Here is a 21,963-nt window from a genome sequence, read left to right as displayed (position 1 = left end):
ACAAAGCCCCATTTTCTTTCTAGTAACATGTGAAATACCGAGTTCCACACTCCTGATTCAGGTAAAACTATCACTGGAGAAAGAAAGGGCTTTGCCTGCCTCAACTGTATAGGACTGGGCCTATGCACTGCACAAAATTACCAAGGAAAGGTAATTTCAACTTTTTACAATTTATTATGAAATGAAAATGATTGGTTAGGGAAATCATAGAGAATTAATTTACTGCAGCACAAATACAGCATTTCCTGCTGTGTTTAAATTGATGTTGAAAGGATAACGGCATATGTGGCATAATCGTGTCTCGAGAAGGACTTGTTAACATTTCTAGGAGAGCACTGAGACCGATGGAAAAACGTAGCGCTTCAGTAGCAATTTCCATTTTCTGAGTGCTTTGAAGTCACTGGGGCTGGACTGAGCCTCGGGGCTCATCCCTGCTCCAGGAGGAATGCCAGGAAGTCACTGTGACTCAGAGAGGCACAATCTTCCCCAGGCTCCCATCCGGCACTGTGCGTACGTAGCACAGCCCCCCCCCCCCAAACAGCTCTGATCATTCCCCACCTCTCTCTGCCCACTTGCTCGCAACATCCAATCCCTTTCCTTCTGCATGCTAGAGCGGTGGTCCGGGCAGGGACTGTGCAGCCACATACGGCAGTGGGCACTCACCATTCATGGCTGCAGAGAACCAGGGCATGAACTGGTCTTAATTAGTATTAGTGATGAGGATGTATATTATCATTAGCCTGTAGAGGCCACAATAGAGTATCAGGCGCCCCTGTGCTAGGCACTGTACAAGCACATAATGGAAGGACAGTCCCTGCCATTAAGAGCTCACAGCCTTCTGGGTCAGCCCAGATTACACGTTTTCCATGGGAACACTTTAAGACTGAAGTGTCACCCTGGGAACAACTTCCTCCTACATTCCCTTCCCAATGCAATGTAGTTCTCTGTAGGAATAACCCTTGTGAGGAGAGGAACAACTCGGAGGCTAGAAATTCCCTTAGGGATACCTACATCTTTAGCAATGAGACTTTCTTGAGCACAATCTTCTCCCTGCTGAAAAATTCTCTGCAACACTCTCCTGATATATCTGCATGGGATTCAGGGTACTGGGAAGTTTCCAACTGACAAACAAGAAGTGCAGAGAAACCCCTACATGATAAACACCTATTTAGAGGGGAATCATCCCAAGCGATAGCTGAGAACCTTTGTGAGCTATCAGAAGGCTGCCAGCATCTTCCACAGTCTGATGCTAAAACTTCAAGAATTCTTTAGCCTTTGCTTTTTCCCATTTGCCACTATCCTGTTTGTGAAAATAGCTTCTAGAGAAACTGGGAGTGAATTATAAGGAAAGTCCAGTGAGATATCAAGCGCTAATAAGTGACATATGCATTAGCAATTAAATAATTTTAAAAACACACTATTTGGCATCTTTCATGAATCCCTCCTAACAGCAATGAATCCTGGTGGAATTCACTGTGCATTTTATCTTTCCTTTCATGGTGATATCCTATTTTCTGACATGACTATGTTTGCCACCTCTGTGGAATCTATGTTCATGCAACAGCAGAGGAGAATAACAGGAACGGGGAATCTGCCCCTGGAAGTAATCATAAAGGCCTAAACTGTTATAAATAGATAGGAATTATGCTACAGTGTCACAACAAATTGGGCCACTTACACAAAGCAGGTGGATTCCTGAAATTGATGCTTTGCCTTTGGTGTCCTTTTTAACAAATCAAAGCTCCAAATTAATCCCTGCTGTAATTCCTCTGACTGCCGTGATTTTATAATGGATGAAATCCCAGCCCCTGAGCAGAGATGCAATGTAAGTTCAATGCTCCATTTAAGTCCCACGCAAACTACCAAAAATAAGCCTTCAATGGGACATAAGTGGCACAGTCCTATTGCCTATACAGGCAGAGTAATTTTTATATTTACTTGCTTGTAAAATGATCTGAGATATAAGCCATTGACTCTCTGTCCAGAATGAACATGGCTAGCAAGTACGATGCTTTATTATTGACCGGGGGGTTAATGCTAGTGAATCTATTGTACACATTTAATATATGTACTCTCTAGGGAGAAATGCCTGGAAAACAAAAGCGAGGGTTTATTAGGGAGAAGTCAGTGCTGTGTAAAAGCACAAGGCTGAATGTGAGGACACAAGGTTTCAGAAAAAAGAAACTGGAAACATTTTGGAAATATTTTATTTCGTAGCTGCTGCTGTTTTGTGGCAGCCACTGCACTGAACTGAAGGCAACAGGGAGCAAACTAAATCAATCAGGCATGGGGGAACTGCAGAGTGAGAGGAGAAAGCCAATAAACCTGGGCCAGTTCATTTACTCAGAAGCACTGCGGAGAGCAACTATTGGAGCTGATGTAGAAGGTCATGGCAGACAGCAGAGAAGTATTAAGACCTGCGGGGGGGGGGGGGGGGGAGTCTGATTCTGGAGTGAAAGGCAAGGACCGGGAAGAATGAGAAAATGTTTTGAAATATTCTTGTCGGACTCAAATTTTAACCTGATAAAACAAGAGGAAAACAATTAGTGTTAAATGATAGTATATAGACAATCTAGAAAATAATTAGGGGCTGCCTTTCTAGAAATGGTGGCTATTCTCTCCAGATATTATCTTGTACAACATCACTAACATCACCAGTGGTGTTAATCCTGCAATCATTGCACAGGGAAAACTGGGAGGAACAAACATTTCCTGCATGTCACTATAAGATAGTTCCACTATATTAGTAATCAAGTGTACATGATTATTTGGCTTTCATTAACCTACTGGCCCCATGCATACTTACTAGATTTATTATTTTGAGTAGCACAATTGGTGTGCATGGCACTTTGCACACATGGATGACGAAGCAGTCCCAGGCCCTCAAGAACTCACTGTCTAGCTTGTGATGGCATGGTTAGATTGCATCTTAGCAAGATGAATAGCTATGAGACCTTGGTTTTCCTCTAATTATTTGCTCTGAACAAACCAGATCAGATAAAATAATATCTCCGACTCTACTTCTACCCAATACTTGAAAAAAGCTAATTCAGAAAGTTGAAACTATTCCAGTTCACTTTTAAAAGAAGTTCTTCATTTTTTTAATATTCTATGCCTGCTGGTTCTGCAGGGGACTAGAAATGCTGATATACAACGGTTATCATTAAAAAGTCATAATTTACCTACAGTTATGGCACTGTGCTCTCTGAGGTATCATACTGAGAGCAACAGGTGTCGCAGCCACTAACAGATGCTGACTTTTTAACAGACACCTTTCTGTCATTTAGATATCATTTAACACCTTGTTAATATTTGAAATCTGACCTATGAAATGTGATGGGTGGGTTTTTTCTTGCCCTGCTTAAACTGAATTTAAATTAGACCCCACATTTTCCATCTGGAATTTTCCTGTCATTGCTAATTATGGAGTCTGAGTTGGCAGGCAGGTTTAACAAAACAATGCCCCTAACATGGTTCTGGAAAATCCCCATTTACCTTGGGCCAGATTAAGGCTTTGCTTGTATTGAGTAGTAACTTATTTATTGACTAGTCCTCTTTTCTTCAGTGGGAGCTTTTGCAAAGTAATGTACGATTCAATGACAGGAAGGGTTTCAGGAGGAGAAGTTCCTACTTAATGAGAGCAAGATCTGTAATCAGAGTATTGCCTGAGTCAGGAATGTGGGATCAGACTCAAAATGCTAGCAGATGTCTATGGGACAGACCCCTAGCTGGTGTCAATTGTTATAATTCTATGGAAGTCAATGGAGCTATGACAATTTACACCAGTTGAGGATCTGCCTACATGAGTTGAGCAAACGTACCTTGAGCTGTTGCTCAACAGATGTTAAAGCACTGATGGACAACAAGACTCTTCAAGCGTGCAATTTCCATGCTGTTTCTCTCCCTCCCCCTTCCCCAGTTAGGCATATACCTGACCATAAGACTGTCACTGCTGACACTGAGCACTTTGTTATCCTCTGGGTTGATGAAGTCAGTTGAAATCAATGAAAAGAGCCAACACAATTAGCTTGCAAGGAACACTGGACGAGCGCACTTTTCCATTCCCCCCTTTCAAACTGAAATATATATGTGCTTTTGAGCGCAGACAAGAGACAAGATTTAGGTGGGATCATACTGCAGATCAGGAGCAACATGAGACATGAGAAAACAATATTTATCCTTCAAAAGTAAAACATTTCTTTAATTTGGGGCCTAAAACAAAGATTTGACAGAGTGGTTTTGACTCAAAATAAAAAATAGCAATTGACTGGGATTTAGGGTGAGATCGTATCACCAAAAAGGGGGAATAGATCTCTATATTATCTCTCTTTTTTTTTTAAGGAGAAGCATCATTTTATTGATGTGCTTGCTCCCAGTTTGTGCCAAAGCAGCCTGATTTTTAAAAGTAAGACTCATCATCAAATTAAAAGGCCTGCAAACATCTTTCACTTTTCTTCAAAAGCAGCCCTTGCTCACTAGTAGGGACTTGCCAGCTTTGGAACTGACTCATCAAGGAGTATAATGACCTTCGGTTCAATCATGTCTTCTATAAACAAAACAAAACAAAGCTAGAACCTAGAGCTGTTGTCTCTAATTCAGTGGACATTTAAGACAATTTGAATTGGAAAAAAGCAGCTATCAAGACCCAGCTACCTTATGCTCCAGGCTGGAGTTTTTAAACATCAGTGAGAAAGGCTTGATATGCTCTCTTCTCAATTTATCGCCACTCCGTAAGTCGATGGTGTGCTCTATTCGCTTGTTAATTTCCTCGGGCCCAGACTGGACATGCAAAGCTTGTGCAAGATGGTTTGGAAGCAGATTTATTGAATTTCTTGTTAGGGCAGCCAGAGTCTAGGGGAAAGCACATGCAAACAGAATAAACCTGCAGGTCCCCTTGGGTTAAAAATGCAATGTTTTAGATCATGTTGCATTGCAAACCGTAACAGCATTCCATGCAATTCATTCAATGAAACCTACAGAAGTTTAAAAAAATGTCTGTTCCACTAAACACATACAGTATAGCAGGTGGCTGCTTTCATGTCATGTTTTGTAGGGGCTTTTATGTTCATGGTTCCACTGAACTATATCATTGTTATAATGTTTCCAGATTTTGTTGCTGAATTATTTGTGAAATTCTTAGAGGATGGTGGAAGGAACCCACACCAACGTCTCAAAACAGGGGACTAAATTCAGTGGTCTGTCTTAGCCAATTAGAACAGAATTCACAGAAAATATGTAAAGGAGAAAAGACAGTGAAGTTACTGGATGTGTATAGTCAGGGAACAGATAGTTTGGAGGGGAGGAGAAAGAAGGAGAAACTTCCCTGTCTGCCTCACCATGTGCCTGTTTATATGCTTTCAAACAGACAGTGAGCTCTCTCTCTACATTGGCATGTTCCAACCAGCATATGTAGATCACCGTTATGCTATATTGGTTAACATAATTCATATACAGCGCTTTTCATGGTAGTAACTGTGGTAGATTTTTTTGTAGATCATTTTAATTGTACTTTTCCATCACTGATGACGCAAGTGATTTCTGTGAAGTTTCGAAAAGGACAGATGGTGGAGATAGTAAGGCTAGTGTTTAACTTTGAGAACAGATGCAGAATTTAATTCCATGAAGTGAGTAACTCAACCCAGTGTAGCAATTCATTCTTCGAACCACAGGACAGCAGATTGAATGGGAAAATGTAAACATTATTGTCTGCTATATTCCCAATGTTTAAAGAAATGCTAATGAGTAGAAGGGATATAAACTCTCAAACTTTAGGGTACAAGACAACCTCTAATTATTAGGGGTTAGGAAGAAATTTTCCTTATGGGCAGGTTAATTCATAGCTGCCTGTTACAGGGCTCCTCTTATGTATCTGGTACTGCCCACTGCAGCAGACAGGATACTGGTCTAGTTGGACCTGTGGATTGAACCTATAAGGCAATTCTTATTGATTAGGAGACTCCATGTAGCTAATGGAATATGGAGTCTTTCCCTGGTTCAAATTCAGAGCATGGACAGAAACTATCCTAAGCTGCTACCTTCTGATGAATACTGAGTGGCACATAAGAACACGAGAATGGTTTTAGCCTAACTACCAGTGGATAAGTATCCACCATTACAAAATACAGGTGTAAGTGGCAACCATTTTTGAAGTCACAGTAGAGAGGCCAAGGATCAAATAATCCTGAATAGTAAATTGCTCTCTTACACTGCATAATTAGAAGAGAAACTTTAGAACATAGAAAGCCAAAAGAGCTTAACTTACTATGGCTGAAATCCCTTCCCATATTGAAGTCAATGGGGATTTTGCTGTTGACTTCAATAGGGCTGGATTTCACCCTTTAAGTGTTTTGACAAGCCCTTTTACTTAGCCACAAAAAAGGCAGTACCACCAACTTTTTGAAAGGGAAATCAATTAAACATTACCATAAAAACTTTCAGACATATCTAAGTCCCCATCTCATCCTTAGTATGCAGGAGTTAAGATGTATGCATTAAGGACAGATTCCAGTGAAGTCATTAGGAGTCTTTCTGGAGTCACAGTTTCATGCCAGAAGGTACCACCAGAACGTCTAATCTGACCTCTTGTAAATCACAGGTCAATAAACTCCAACTAGCCACCCCCACACCAACGCTATCAACCAGAATTAGATCAAAGTACTATAGCCCTCTGGAGCTTAAATTATTGCATGCCACAGGCAGAGAACAGGAAGGACCGAGGTGCACAAATGTGTGAGGCCCAAGCAGTGACAAGGAGTTTTCCAGTGATACATACCCAGATGATTTTGGCAAGTGACTCTTGCCCCATGCTGCAGAGGAAGGGAAAAAACCACAACCAGCATCCCTGCCAGTTTGGTCTGGGGGAATAACTTCCTATCCCCACATATGGTGCTCAGTTAGACCCAGAGCATGTGAGCAAGGACCAGCCAACCAAGCACCTGAGAGAGAGAATTCTGAGTACCACCTCAAATCACTGGCCCACTCCACCCAGTGTTCCATCTTCAGGCATGGCCATCTCTGGTACTTCAGAGGAAGGAGAAAAAAAAAGAAGAGTCTTTCCTGACCCCTACAGGTGATTGGGAGAAGCCGTGAATCATGTGATTTGAGATTTTAGGAACATAAGAAAATATGATTGCAATGTGTTGTGGATCACACCTAATAACATCCCTTCCTTAGAGGTATATTAGTCGTTCTCCAGACTTGAAGTAGTTAATTTAAACTTGAGTTCAGTGGTGAAGCTATTATGGATATTCTGATATAGGGATGAAGGCTTGAAGCAGTGCATGGTTCTATATAAGAACAGGATCACTTCAGAGGCTGAAGCATTTTGGTCTCTTCAGAACTACGTCCTATCATTATAGCTCTGCTGGAAGAAGAGGGAGACAAGTGCCTGATGTTTTAGCTGGGTAACTCTTGATTACTTGGGGGAAATTATCTCACCTCACCTAACCTCACTTCAGCAGGTGACTAAAGTAATTTTGCTCAATTTGAAGTGAAAAATCATGCTGCTTTGTTGCTGCATATATTAACTAATTGGTTTAGAACTACTGGTGCCTAAATATGCAACCTAATCACGACAGAGGCCACAATTCAATTTGCAGGGGAACTGGATTGAAACAATCCGTATTTCTCTGAGAAAAAGAAGGGAAAGTCCAAGCTGAACATGATGCAATCTGTCCATCTCACACATACACAAAGACACTGAAGCAAACAGCTTTTCCCTAATGGGCAATAAGAATCAAGTAATAAAAGGTTATCTGTGTGTCATTGACCAAGGTATGTGCTCGCATCCACTACTGCCAGCACATACCATGCTTTGTTTTGCATTTGCTAGGGGAGCCAATGTCGAATGCTTGCTTCCCCACCAAGCCTATGATGCTGTCTTGTCAGCAGCTATATGGAACAAATACTGGTGATCTATATAACTACTGAGGGCCAGATGCCACCACCCTTATTCATCCGGAGTAGTTCTTATTCCTCAAGTAATCCCATTGAAACCACCAGGGCTATCTGCAGAGTAAAATACTATTGAATATTAGTGAGGGTGGCAGAATCAGGGCTTAATGATTTGTTTTTCAATATTAGTGAGTGACAGTGAAAGACAAGACATAGTGCTTTCAGTCACATCCCTACTGGCAGAGAAAGCATTGTACATATAGTGGTCAACATAAGACAGTTCCATGTTTGCCAACAGATGCCATCCTGTAGAGTTATCACACTAATTTATTGTTCTAAGTCTTAGGAAAAACTAGTGTCCATGATATGAGTGTGGTTAACAGTTGGCAAATGTCTTTTTTTTTTTAAGGCAATGGTTCTGTGTCTGTCTGTCAGATGCACAAATATGTGTGCATGCAATGGTGTGCTCTAAAGGTTTTATTGACCCAAGTTTGGGGATAGCCATTGTACTCAGGAGTTAGGCTAACCTCCCAAATGAACAGCACTGAAACCTTTATATCATGCAATGATGTGTTCTATATATCATGATGATGATGATGATCAGCATTTATACTACAGTAGCACCCTAAGACTCCATTTAGAATCAGGGAACCAGTGTATGAGGCTCTGCTCAAACACAGATGAAGATGTGTTACAAAAAAACCAACAACTTTAGAAATGTTTCAGAGAGATTTGAAATATTTCATGGGAACGATATTTCTCTTCCCTCTTCCTGTAAAACCATGCTCCTTTAATATCACAAGTCCAGCTGTACTAGGGTGACCAGACAGCAAGTGTGAAAAATCGGGATGGGGTGGGGGGTAAGAGGAGCCTATATAAGAAAAAGACCCAAAAATCGGGACTGTCCCTATAAAATCATGACATCTGGTCACCCTAAGCTGTACTGAAGAGGAACGTAATAATGAATACGTTTTTAGAAAACTCTAAGAATAAGTTAAATGAGATCATCCATGCGGATATCACTAGCCCTTCCAGGGTGAGATGCAAGTGCTGTATATCCCATGGGAAAACAGGGCAATATCCCCTTTCTAATGGCACAAAGCTCCCATTTGTAGCCTTGCAGGATCACAGTACATCTAACCTTGCCTCTGCATTAGTCCAGGGTAAAATCCTAGCTCTGTTAAAGTCATGGGACTTTTGCCATTGATTTCAATGGAACCAGGATTTTATCCCATGGGGCAAATCAGCTGGAGTACATTATCATGACGATTTACATCAGCTGAGGATCTCTCCCTGGTGCCCATTCTGTACCTCAGAGCAGTGTAATATTAAGGGAAAGGAGAAAACATTTACCCAGTAGGTTGATTGGTTTAAAATAGGGGCTGTTTGATGTTGTCAAGAGATTTGGAATTATAAGTATGTCTCAAGGGAGGGTGTGTGTGTGGGGTATTAGTAAGCAGAGAACTAGTGAGGCAGACCAAAAGGCATGAATAATGCAGTTCAGCACATGGCTTTCCAATTTTTCTCATGCCTATTATTGCCATCCAAGTGAAGTTATTATAATTTGTTTTTCACACAAAACTTTTCCAGTTTGACAGTATAATGCATTTCCCAGTGTTGTTTAATGCTTCAGCTGCGAATCCTTATCTCGTTGAAATCAACATCAAAAATTCCATTGACTTCATTGTGACTAGGTTTTGGGCCTTAGCATGTTAACCCCTTGCAATCACATTACTTCAAATGTTTGGGTTATCTCAGATCAAGAGGCTTGTACTTTGATATAAAAGAGTTGTATGAGACAGGCCCATTACTTGCCATCTCCCAGTGATGCCTCTGGCATTTTTGCATAGATAGAGGATGTGGGTTTAGGCCCAGAGAATGTTGGAAGAAGTAGTAGAAAAATTCACACTAACCAAGGATTCCTTATTTTTTTGTAACTGTAAAAATACAAGAAAAAACACTGAGTGAGTTTCAGGGGGTAGGTTTAAATCCTTTTGATTCAACGTATTCCAGCAGAACCATAATGCAGTACTAAATCTAATTACACTATTATCTATATCCAATTAGCTTTGGAACTGGGATTGGTTTTGTTGTGTCAACAAAAAAGATCCAGAGTCAGCTTAGTTATTCGGAATATAAAACATGGCTAAGTGGAACCTTAGACAACTGCATACCCCCATGTGGTGCCAACAGAGTTTTGTTTTGCCTTCTCATTTATTAGCCAGAAGAAATGACACACTGGCAGACCTTAAGGGTTATGTTTTCAGTATGATGCAATGCAAATGTAGGCAGGCTACTCATATTATCATTAGCTAAAAAGATGGTGCATTCAAATTCCCATTCACTGAGCTGAACGTTTCCTTTTAGAACATGGGTTAATTGCCTGAGTCTCGTTAGTGTATGACACAGGCACAAGCTCCCAGGTTCAAGTTCCACCATTAGATGAGCTCACATTGATGCCAGAGGGCAGAATCTGGACTTTAAAGTGAAAAGACCAAAAAGCGTGAGAGGGCAAACCAGACATAAAATAAGATAAATTGAAAGCAGAGGGTGCAGAAATATATTAAAGTACAGGAATCGGAGAGGTCAAATTTTAAAAAGTCCGTTTTAAAAATAAAAATACACGCATTTTTTGAAAAAATAGTAAGTAATGATTTTTTCTTCTGGTCCATTTTGCCCATGTCATCATATATTCCTAGTCCAAGGGCCAGATTTACAAAGATATTGAAGCAGCTAAAGATGCTCTATGCAAAGTCCTACAGAAGTGCATAAGCATGAAACAGAATTTTATAGAAATTATTCTAAAAATAATAAAATTGAATAGAGAGCAATATCCTTTCTGTAAGTTTCTTTTTTACAGTAGAGTTCTATGGCAGGGATATGATTCTTTGTTAAACACTACAGGATGGTTTAAAATAACAAAAGACAGGTTTCCATTGTCTATTCAGTCCTGTAAGACTAGTTCATAGGGGCTCTTGGCATCAAAATAAGAGGTTGGCACTAGGAATTGAATCTAGGTCTCCTGCACTTTATGACCCTTGCCCTTTTGTGTTTGACTCCTGGTCTTTACAACAGTTGTTCATACTTCTCTAAAATCAATGGTATTCTTTATACATTGTTTATTAGATACCTGCATTGGTAACAGTCACCAAAACAATCACTAGAATACACCACAAATCTGTCAGACTAGCATTTTTGTAACTGCATCCCATTTCTGTCAAATTTCTTCAGAGTAACATCAGGGGCCATATTCTGCCCTTGGTTACAACTTCTGTAAAGCACAGACAGAGAATCTAATTCCACCAACTATCCATATACTACAGGGGTTGGAGACTCTGTCTGCGCTTTACAGAAGGGCCCAGCCATGCTAATAGCTCCATTCCACTAGCTATACAGTCCAGGATATTGGACATGGACTGAATTTCATTATGGCCACACACAACCTCAGCATAATTCACAACCAAAACTAAGTCACAAGCCTGGTAACTTTAGCTTTTCTACATGTGTGTGATGTGTAGACTGCTTACTTGGCCTCTAAATCAAATCTCATACCTCCACTCCACTCCACTCTCACAGTCCAAAATAAATTAGGGATAAGAGTACGAAATGTGATGAATTGGCGCTCGGAGAAGAGAAATCAGAAGAGGCTCTAATCTGTCAGATTCTCACAGATTTGGCAAAACCTAGAATTAAGCCACAGGTACCAGATGAGTTGAGTTACCCAAATCTTGTTGTAACTGATAATTTTTTAGTGAGGACATTTGAAAGGAACTGGCAAATACTAAAGCAGATCCAGTGCTTCGCTGTTGAACAGCTCTTTCTTGCATTTCCAACCTCCTCTGCTACAAATGATCTTTCTGCTGATAATTAACACTATTAAATGCTTATTCTGTCCAAGGCTGACCAGCCCTTGGAGAAAGATACAAATTACTAGCATAATTCAAACATGCCATTTGATTTCTAAGATTATATTAGCTTCAGCCCACTATTAATAAACAATAATACACACTATATTGATTTTACAATTGAAAATTACATAATTGAGTCATGCATGCAGTGACTGGCTAATTAGAGCTTCTACCCAGGTAATTAACTGTTATATAGTAAATATGATTTATGCTTTTAATACTGGGATAAATAATAGTCAATCAAAATACGGAGAAGCCATCTTCTGTTGATTTAGATTTGTTTTGTTGCCATAAGGTGCAATCCCTTTGAAGATACGTGCATTTATACACATTTCAGTAATTTTCATAGACTTTTTACTGGCTTGTTAGATGGAATGAGGTCAACAATGGTATAAAACAATAGTTCTTTTTCTCCATTGTGAGCACCATGGTAAGGTACAGCTGAGAATATGGACAATGGGAGAATAGCCTAATCAGCAATTTTTTATTTTTTTTTGGCCTATAGAAATTGGAAATGGAAAGAATAAGGAAAGGAGAATGTTGAGAGAAGTTAATCTTAGCAACATGCATGCACTCTTTCATTCCCAATGGAACGAAAACACAGATATAAGCTGACAAAATGATGTGAGAGCTGAAAGGAGTTGTACATACAGATAAGCAAAAACACAGATACCCATATAAAACAGATGTTTTATAGAACAGCCAACTGTACCATGCACCATTTCAGTCTGAAAGGACAAAGACTCTTCACAAAGAATTGATCACTTGTGAGGGTTTATCATAAGAGACTGTTGACGAAGCATGATCTTCACGCAACAAAGCTTTAAGTTCTACAGACATTTCAGACAACTAGGACTAAGTACATGCAGCAAAAGAAAGGAAATATCATGTCATTATAGATCTCTCACATACAAATGGAAGGCAACTCAAACTGATCTTGTTTCACTATGACTCATCAATCTTTCAAATGCAGCAGAAAGAGTGGTGTCTTAGGGCATTTTAACCTTTTCATCTTTAATTCCTTTTAAGCAGACAGGCTTCATAACTGATTTTATGACTGTGAAAAATTATTGGATCCCAGAATGCGTACAACTAACATGAAATGCTTTTGAAAAGGGTCTGATTGAGAGCAATCTAGAGAGACATTTCTTTCATGTTATTGCTCCCTACTTCTGCTTAGCTAGTCAAGACTCCAATAATCCCCTGTTGGGGAACCATAATTATGTCCAGGACTCTTTTTTTAAGCTAATAAAGGAAGAATGTGAAGAATAGTGATCCTGTTATCACAAGGTGCATATTAGTCCACAGCTCTTTACTTTGGCTCATGCATCGCCCTGTGCTATGTTTGCACATCCCACACAACATACACCTGCTTGTCTCGACTTTGACAATTAATACAGCAGTGCACTGAAAATATACTGCGTTGGCTAAATAGAAGTTACACATGGTGACTTGCCCATCTCATGTCGTTTAATGACATTGCTTTTACATTTAATTAACTGCTTTGAGGTTTGGTTCAATTAAAACTCAGCTGCATAGTATTTAATTTTAGTTGGACCCAAAAAAACAACCCTGGCCCCTCCCCATGAAACCCTGGCATTTCCCCGATTCTGATACATAGGTTAATTCTGTCCTGAAGCGATTTGTTTAATCATCTGCAGTTGCAGTACATGTTAGAGAAAAGGTTAAAGATGAATTTGTTTCCTCTGAGGCTTCCATTATTGAGACGCATTCAAGCATGCTTTCATAGTTGATGACATTAAGGAAAGTTTGACTTACGTTCTGTTTTCCCACTATGTTATCAAATGGGAGTTCAGGGCTCCATGATCCTTCTGTAAATGTTGCCCCACTGTTTCTCCTGTCTGAGGTGCTGACAGATTCTTTCACAATATCTTCAGGTAAAGTCAACAGACTCTCCTCGGGCTGTTTTATTAAATAGGTCTCAATGTTATGTTTCCTTAAGAATTCATTTCGTTCTTTACCGTGTCCTTCTTCAACTTTATAATCCCCATTCAGGCAGTCCAGAGTGGCTTTGGAGATGTGGATCCTCCTGCGTGTATGACACAAGTGGTACTAAATGCTGATTGCGTATTTTGACAGGAAGGACTATGGAGAGCTTTATGTCATTATTTAACATTATAGATACATGCTCTTTTTGGTACTACATATGATTTTACAATAATTCAGCATTATAAATGGTTACATTTTAGAGGTGCTGTGTAATCACTCATGATCCGCAAATTTCTTTATAAACACAGACTCCAGTACTGCAGTGGGAAGCCCAAGGTCAGACTCTGGCACCAGCATGGAGCCCCACTCACTTCAGTGGGATTCCATGCAGGTGTAGGGATCAGCCCATATTATTATTATTATTAATTATTTGGATTGAGGTAGCACTTAGGAGCCCCAGCCATGCACCGGACCCCATTGTGCTAGGTACTATACAAACAGAACAGAACAGAAAAACAGACCCTGCCTCAAAGATCTTACAATCTAAGTATCAGGCAAGGGACAACAAATGGGTGCAGACAGACTGAGGAGGGAGTACAAGAAAACAATGAGACACTATTGGTGAGCATCGTATGCAGTGGTATTACAGCATCACAAGGCTAACCTGGATCAGATTGCAGAACGGGGGCTTTAATAGCAGAGCCTGATTCCATTATGATGAGTAGTACCTTACTCTGGGAGCAGTCTTACTGATTCCCATCAGACTACCCCCAGAGTGAGGTACTAGTCAGTGTGAGCTATGGCAGTGGTTTTCAGACTACAGGTCATGACCCAGTACTGAGTCGCAGAATGTAAGGCACTGGGTCGCGGCGGCTCTGGTCAGCACTGCTGATTGGGCTGTTAAAAGTTCCCTCAGCAGTGCTGCCTGGCTAAGGCTGGCTAGTCCCTACCTGTTCTGCTGTGCCCCGAAAGCGGCCAGCAGCAGGTCTGGCTCCTAGGTGAGGAGGCCCTGGGGCTCCGCACACTGCTCCTGCCCCAAGCACCTGACTCCCCGAAGCCTTTGCACTGCTTCCGAGAGGGGCAGGAAATACGTGTTGGTATGGTAGTGTAAATGAGTTACTCGAAGTTCTGTATTAATACACCTAGTAAGGGATCTATTTGTCAAAAAACATTTCCTGAATACTTGCTGACAGGTATTTTGAAATAAATTACCAAAATAATTGAAACTGGCGTGATTCTATTGTGTTATTTTGACAAACAGAATGCTGTGTGCAGAATTTTTAATTTTTTTGGGACAGCATTCCCCCAGGAGTAACATATGTAGGAGATACACAGAGCTAGATAGTGGTGTAAACTTGCATTGATTTCAATGGCTCTGTACTGGTTTACACCAGCGCAAGCTCTGGCCCATAATATTTCCCATCCCATCTCTTTGCAACCCTTGTTTTGTGGCCTATTTGATGCCATTGCAGATTTATACTATGTAAAATCCTAGTGATAGACCTAGGAATTTGTGTAGTAAAAAGGGTATGGGTTTAACCCTTTGTGGTAGTGACTACCTCCTGCAAGTTGCTGATTACACTTAACTCCTCTGAAGTGCCTGGAAGTGAAGGAATCCAGAAAAACACAGAATCAGAAGCTATATATAATATGAAACATAATTTCACAATAAAAAACCCTAAAAAGTTTGAAATATTTATATCTCAATCCATTTAAAATCTAGGGCCAGATCTTCAGCCAATATAAATCAATGTAGCTGAATGGAAGTCAATGCATCTATGCCAATTTACCTCAGAAGAGGATCTGACCCATTATTTTTGCCAAAATGTCCACCGAGATTAATGGTCCCTAACAATAAAATGACTGTAAAAATTGTTTCCTGAAGGTAAGCCACATTTGGCCTGGATTTGAAAAAACAAATAGTCTGCTACCTGAGAAACAGACTTTGTTTCCAAGCTTATAAATCCAAAAAGGTTAAATTAATTTAAGTAAGGGACTAAATACAAAAAAGGATAGAAAACAATACATTAGTTGCTAGGGTGACTATCTTTGTGCTGAGTTTTAGTCTAATACAATTTCAGAAGATTGCATTATAAACTCCTGAAATATGGGGTTTATAATGGAAACGATAACAGCGCTAAGTAGAGCTGTGATCCTGGCTACTGATTTAATACACGTACTGGGACAAAATATTAATAAACCAGCTGGTAGAGTCAAGAATGGGTTCTGCATCCACCTTACAAGAATTTGACTTTTCTTCATTCATTTAAAATGTATGTTGAGGAGGCCTGATTCTGGGCTCACTTAAAATGTGTAAATCAGCATTGAAGTCAATGGATCTAACCCATTTTAGAAAAGGTAAGACCAGAATCAGGCCCAAGACTTTTGAACCTATTCATAAATAAGGTATCCTGAAAAATCAGTTATCAGCTATGCTTTATGCAAGAACAAACAGGTTAATTCCAAGATGCACAGTGACACATACCATGTATTAGAAATAACAGCCCTGCCTTTAATACACAGAAAAGTGGCTCTAAAAATAATATTCTGGGATTCCATATGTACTCTCTATCAGTGGGTTCTGGATCAAATTTGCTCATTTTAGAGCATATCCACACAAACACTCTCTGCATGCCAAGCTTCAGTATAAATCTACAGAGCTCCAGAGTGCCACGCACTAACTGTCCGTGTGTACTGTGCTTATGCACACTAAGAGGTCTCTGGTGCATATTGCAGTACTGTGGTTTGAAACAGCCATAGTTCAAAGTTCACTAGGGAACTTTTAGTGAGCAGCAGCCTGGTCCCATATGGACACTTAGTGTGTGGGACACTGAAGCGCTGTAGATTAACACCCCAGCTAGCTGTGCAGCAAGTGTTTGTGTAAAAATGCCCTAAGAAACACAAAAATGATTGATCTTTCATTTTAGCAAACTGCATCTGAGATCTGAAAGTAAAGTTGTATTCTTTGTGCTCCTAGTTTCTAGGTGTGAAATTCACCCCCTTGTGAGCTAAGGGACAGGTTTCAATGTATGCACCACTGAAGTCCCACTAAGCCCCTCTATTGAGGGCCTAGGTGGGATTTATATGGTTAGGGCCCTACCAAATTCACAGTCCATTTTGGTCAATTTCACGGTCATAGGATGTTAAAAATCATAAATTTCATGATTTCCGTTATTTAAATCTGAAATTTCACAGTGTTGTAATTGTAGGGGTCCTGACCCAAAAAGGAGTTATGGGGAGGGGTCGCAAGGAGTTATTGTACGGGGGTTGTGGTACGGCTACCCTTACTTCTGTGCTGTTGTGGTGATGCCTTCAGATCTGGGTGGCTGGAGAGTGGCAGCTGCTGGCCAGGATCCCAGCTCTGAAGGGCAGCGGCGCAGAAGTAAGGATGGCGGGGTATGGTATTGCCACCCTTACTTCTCTGCTGCTGCTTTCAGAGCAGGGTGCATGGCCAAAAGTCAGCGCCCTCCGACTGCCCAGCTGTGAAGGTAGCGCAGAAGTAAGGGTAGCAATACCGCAGCCCACCTAAAATAACTTTGTGACCCCCCCTGGAAACTTCTTTTGGCTCAGGACCCCCAGTCTGAGAAACACTGGTCTCCCCCATGAAATCTGGTTTTTCCCCTATACCATACAGATTTCATGGGGGAAAACCAGATTTCACAGTCTGTGGTGCATTTTTCATGGCCATGAATTTGGTAGGCCCTATGTCTAGTATACAGGCTTTGTGTTGTGCACTTTCAGCAAAGGGGTGAAATTCAACCCACTACAATACAGATTTGGGAAGCAGAACTTGGCTTGGTCATTTTGCTAATGATCACAAGGCTGAGTATGACACAGCTTGTTCCTCCGTATCTATATTGGTTCTGTGGGGGTAACACTAATGAATATGTGTTTTGTCACTCTAGTGTGCACGTGTGACTCAGGCACATACAGATCATATATGTTGGGAAAGGAGGAGTCATTCTTCTGAGCATAACCGCTCTTTACAAAACAATACTTAGAAAGCAATTACAGATTGGTAAAAAGACTCATTTCCCACTGACTTTAGAGACAATTATTCTGCAGTCAGTACGGGGGCAGGGGTACCGTATCTGCAATATCTCTATTAGAGCCTGGCACATGGCTTTTCCATGTATTGCTTGAGGCAGATCTAGGTTGAAGGGGTGTTCTAAGGACTCAAAGACCAGACCAGTGTAGCACAACTCTCACGGCAAGAACTGGCAGGCACACTAAACTTCATCTGTTCCAGAACTTCCCCAGATGTTGCGTCTCTGCTCCAAGGTCCTGACTCTGCATCATTAAAGTAAATAGGACTTTTGCCAGATACACCAACGGGAACAGGACCGGAGCTTAAATGGGGATTTCGGTGGCCAGCATGACCCCACTGCTTGACCCTAACAGATCTTCAAAATAGTAAGTGGTCTGGCTGCGAAGGGTACGGAGAGTGGTTGACTCACCACAGCAAAGATGGGAATTGTGCATCTCAAAATGTGTTGAGATGCAGGTCATATGAGGCAGAAATAACTTTTCAGCCCTGGGGTGAAGCAGACACCTCAGATGAAGAAACACTAAGCAGATGGATGGCAGTAAGTATATCCCTACATATACAATTGCACCCGTAAAGGTCACAAAGCACAGATTAGCAGCTCAGAGCATCAAGCTAGTTGTGAACAATCCCTGCAGGGTAAGTTTTCCAAAACTCCATGAAATTAGTTTGGCAGCTTATGAAAGATGCAACAATGCTCCCACATCTTGTGTAAAATCATGGGAAACTGCACCCATGTTCCTCACACCAGCATTTGGAACCAAAGGACTTAGGAGTGAAGCCTGCATGCTAGTCAGAAGGGAGAATCTTGAACCAAAGGTATCTGCATGAATCCTGTGTCAGATACGGTGTCACAGGGCAAGCTGCCCATTTAAGGGGTTTGGGCCTCACCCTCACCTGTGGCAGTTTTAACTCATCTCTTCAGGTAAAGGGAATTAGTATAATGAGCATGTGAGGGGGGGAACTCAGAACCAGGTCTGCTAGAAAATATAAGAGACCATTCAGAGGAGAGTCTAAAAGGGGCAGGAGGGGTGTTCCACACAAAAACATTCCCCATAGGGACCCAAGCAGAGGCCTGGGTGCAAGCCTGCAAAGATCAGGAATCAGCTAGGAAGGCTGGAGTGAGGGGAGTAAGCTTGCGATGAGGGCTGGGACCAAGAATTCTGCCCCCAAGTGCTATGATCTAGCTAGGAAGGTTGGATGTAAGATCTGTGTTGTTTTGTATCTTACATTAATAAATCAGACTCTTAAAAGGAAAGAATGATTGAGAAAACAGCTGCAGCGTGAAGTGTGATTAACGGGGAAAGGAAGGAAACTGAGGGAGCAGCAGGGCCTGAAGCCAGACTGGGTAAGCCCTGCTTCATTCAGAAATAGCTATTGGCTGAATACTGTCTCTGACCATTTGCAGAGGGCAACATTCCCTTTCCCACAGCCAGATCCACAACACCCAGGTCTGAAGGGCAGGCAAGACAGCAATGGAAATGAGATCTGTTGACCTTCCCAAAAGATCTGCATGCTGGGGGTTGGTTGGGGCAGTCAATGGCTATCTAAGAGGAGAGTTGGTATATGGGTATTTTGTGACAATCTTCTCACCAGCCTTTGCTAAGAGCCATTTTACAAATATCACCAGAAGGATGCTTTAAACATTGCATCAAACCTATTAAAATACTGGAAAGAGAGTTAATTTGTCAAAGGCAAACAAAAATGATATAGCTGATGGGATCATGCTCCATCTTACCCAGGAATGCCGCCTGACTCGAGTTTGTTTGCAATATCCACATCCCACGACCAGACATCAAACTGCCATTTCCGTAGGCCCAGCACCCCACACAGCACTGATCCAGAATGTATTCCGATCCGCATGTCAATGTCATGCTTTGTTCTTGACCTAACATACCTGTTTTTATTAAAGGGTTAAATACACAAAGAAATACAAGATCAGCTCATGCAATCAACTCCATAGAAGTCTGTAACTATGATCCATGTGGAAAAGTCACATCTTCACTGCACCGTAACAACTGTCCTGCAGGCCTTTCCAGATAACAGGGCAGCTGCAGAGCTAACATCATTCAGAGGTTTTACGAGTTTAAAAAACGTAGTCTATAAAATGCAACACCAATTTGACATGTAGGGATACTTGATAGCCATATACAGTTATGAGATAACATTCTGGGTGGCAGAGTATGTGCAGTCATAAAATGGTTCTGAAAGCTGGATTATCATACAGGTGCTTAATTGCGTGCATGGTTTGATGGCACACATATTATTCCTATTTTGCAGAAATATAAAGAGAGAGAGCAAGAGAGAGATGTTTAAATGGAAGCAACTGTAGGGTCCACTGAGTCCTTGCCCATAAAAGCATAACTGAATATTTAACACACCAACAGAAACTATTATAGTTAAGATATACAATGATCTCATTCTACCCTCCTCCTATTCTGAGTAACTCATTACTTTCCAAAACCTCCCTTTTCTGGCTGACATTTTCTAGGGTTGGTCTTCGCCCAAAGGTGAAATATTTGTTAGAGGATTTGGACAAAAATGCTCCTAAGAATATGAAGGGATTGAAAAAATAGATACTTTTCCCATTATAACAAACATTCTTGGGATTTTTTTTGAGCAGTCAAAGCAGCTGGGGTTGCTTAGCTAAAATCTGGCATGGAAATAAGCCTTATTAAAGAGAAGTATCTTGGGCCTTGTCTACACTATGGCAATTATAGCAGCACAGCCATGGTGCCTTAGCTTTATCAGTATAAACGTATGGTGTAGATGCAGCCTACAGTGATGGAAGGGGTTTGTTTGTCCATCGCTGTTGAAATACCACCTACCTGAGCAATAGTAGCTATGTCAATGGAAGCATTCTTCCATTGACCTAGTTGTGTCTCCATTGGGAATTAGGACAGCATAGTTATTGTTCTCAGGAGCATGGATTTTTCACACCCCGGAATGCCATAGCTACATCAACTTAAATTTTAAGCATAAAACAAGCCTTGGGGTGTGTTTGTAAAAATTGGTGAGGATTTGGCCAATTGAAAATTGTACCCTGCACACTCACAGAGTACATTTTGCACAGGGCTTTTCATGAAGCTCATAAAATATGCAGCTAATGGAGGTTGCATTATGTATTCATGCATGACTATTTTAGCTATGTAAGAAAGATGCCAACGCCCCGGCAGACCTTGTGAAATGTGATAGGGCTAGGGAGCACTACTTTGCTCTCTGTATGGTTTGCAGAAAGAAGCACTCCTCTGATATGTTTTAGATGTGCCAGGCCTCAGGGAAGAGCAAAGTGCCTTCCCCAACTTCCCAACATACCAGGTTCGCAAGGAGAGGTGCTTACTTTGGCAGATCTCCTAAGGGGCATGAGACATGACACTTCCAGGTTGTCCATGATACAGATAGTTCCAGATTTAGAAACCTGCATAAACAACCCTCAGCTTTGCCCTGTCGTGTGTATGCATCATGGTACAGTCCACTTTGACATTACTAGGCAACTTTGTTGACAGTCTCAGAAAGGAAATTATGCGCTTGATAATCAGCTGGTTTAAATCAATGTAGCTCTACTGAAGTAAATGGAGCTCCACTAGATGAAGACCTGAGCCAGAAGATGGATTTACAATGATCTTACACTAAATTAGTACCTTCCTTTCAGACTGATTCCAATGCAGTGTACGTGGAGACACTAAACTACCTTTGCACCCCAGAGGGTGTCCTTCCAAGTGAGAGTTGAGGCACTTTGGTTGGGCAGTGTGGAGCAGCTCACAACTAAGTCACCAGTGCAATACCTACTGTGAGGACAAAGAGAGTATTGTCTTCAGAGCTTTCAATCTGACATTATTAATGAACTTTGACTTTACCTTAAAACACCCCCACTACTGTTTGCACTAACTAACATCCTTGCTGGCAGTCTCAGAATAAATAAAATGCACGGCAGGCTGAAATTTGCTATTTCTTTGTACAAGTCCCAGTCCTGCTACCACTGAAGTCAATGGCAATGGTGCACGATCATACCTTAGGACAGACAAAGAATAAACAGAGCTATTTCACAATTCCCGAGCTGCACATCATAGACTCAAATCTGACCTAGACAGATCATGTCTAGGGACAAAAGGATAAATCACAAGCTTCCATTCAGTCCTTGGTCTTTGATTACTGTCAACAAGGACA

The 21,963-nt window shown here is 41.1% G+C and overlaps 1 protein-coding gene across 3 annotated transcripts in view; it reads right to left on the bottom strand.

Moving 5' to 3' along the window:
* Positions 1–21,963, bottom strand: part of ADCY8 (adenylate cyclase 8) — a 183,106-nt gene that overhangs the window by 45,153 nt on the left and 115,990 nt on the right. The window contains exons 6-8 of one of the 3 annotated variants that reach the window (XM_045008218.1): positions 19,535–19,693; positions 13,581–13,851; positions 4,654–4,851 (exon numbers count right to left, since the gene is read on the bottom strand). The exons of 1 other annotated variant lie outside the window; for it this stretch is intronic. In XM_045008218.1, the coding sequence (XP_044864153.1) occupies positions 4,654–4,851; positions 13,581–13,851; positions 19,535–19,693 (628 nt within the window). The remainder of the gene's footprint in view (positions 1–4,653; positions 4,852–13,580; positions 13,852–19,534; positions 19,694–21,963) is intronic. One more of the 3 variants, XM_045008219.1, reaches the window with a different exon arrangement.

The sequence above is a fragment of the Mauremys mutica genome, chromosome 2, assembly GCF_020497125.1.
Source record: "Mauremys mutica isolate MM-2020 ecotype Southern chromosome 2, ASM2049712v1, whole genome shotgun sequence".
Lineage (NCBI taxonomy): Eukaryota > Metazoa > Chordata > Testudines > Geoemydidae > Mauremys > Mauremys mutica.
The sequence above is the reverse complement of the archived record's forward strand: the minus strand, read 5'-3'. Positions and strand labels throughout refer to the sequence as shown.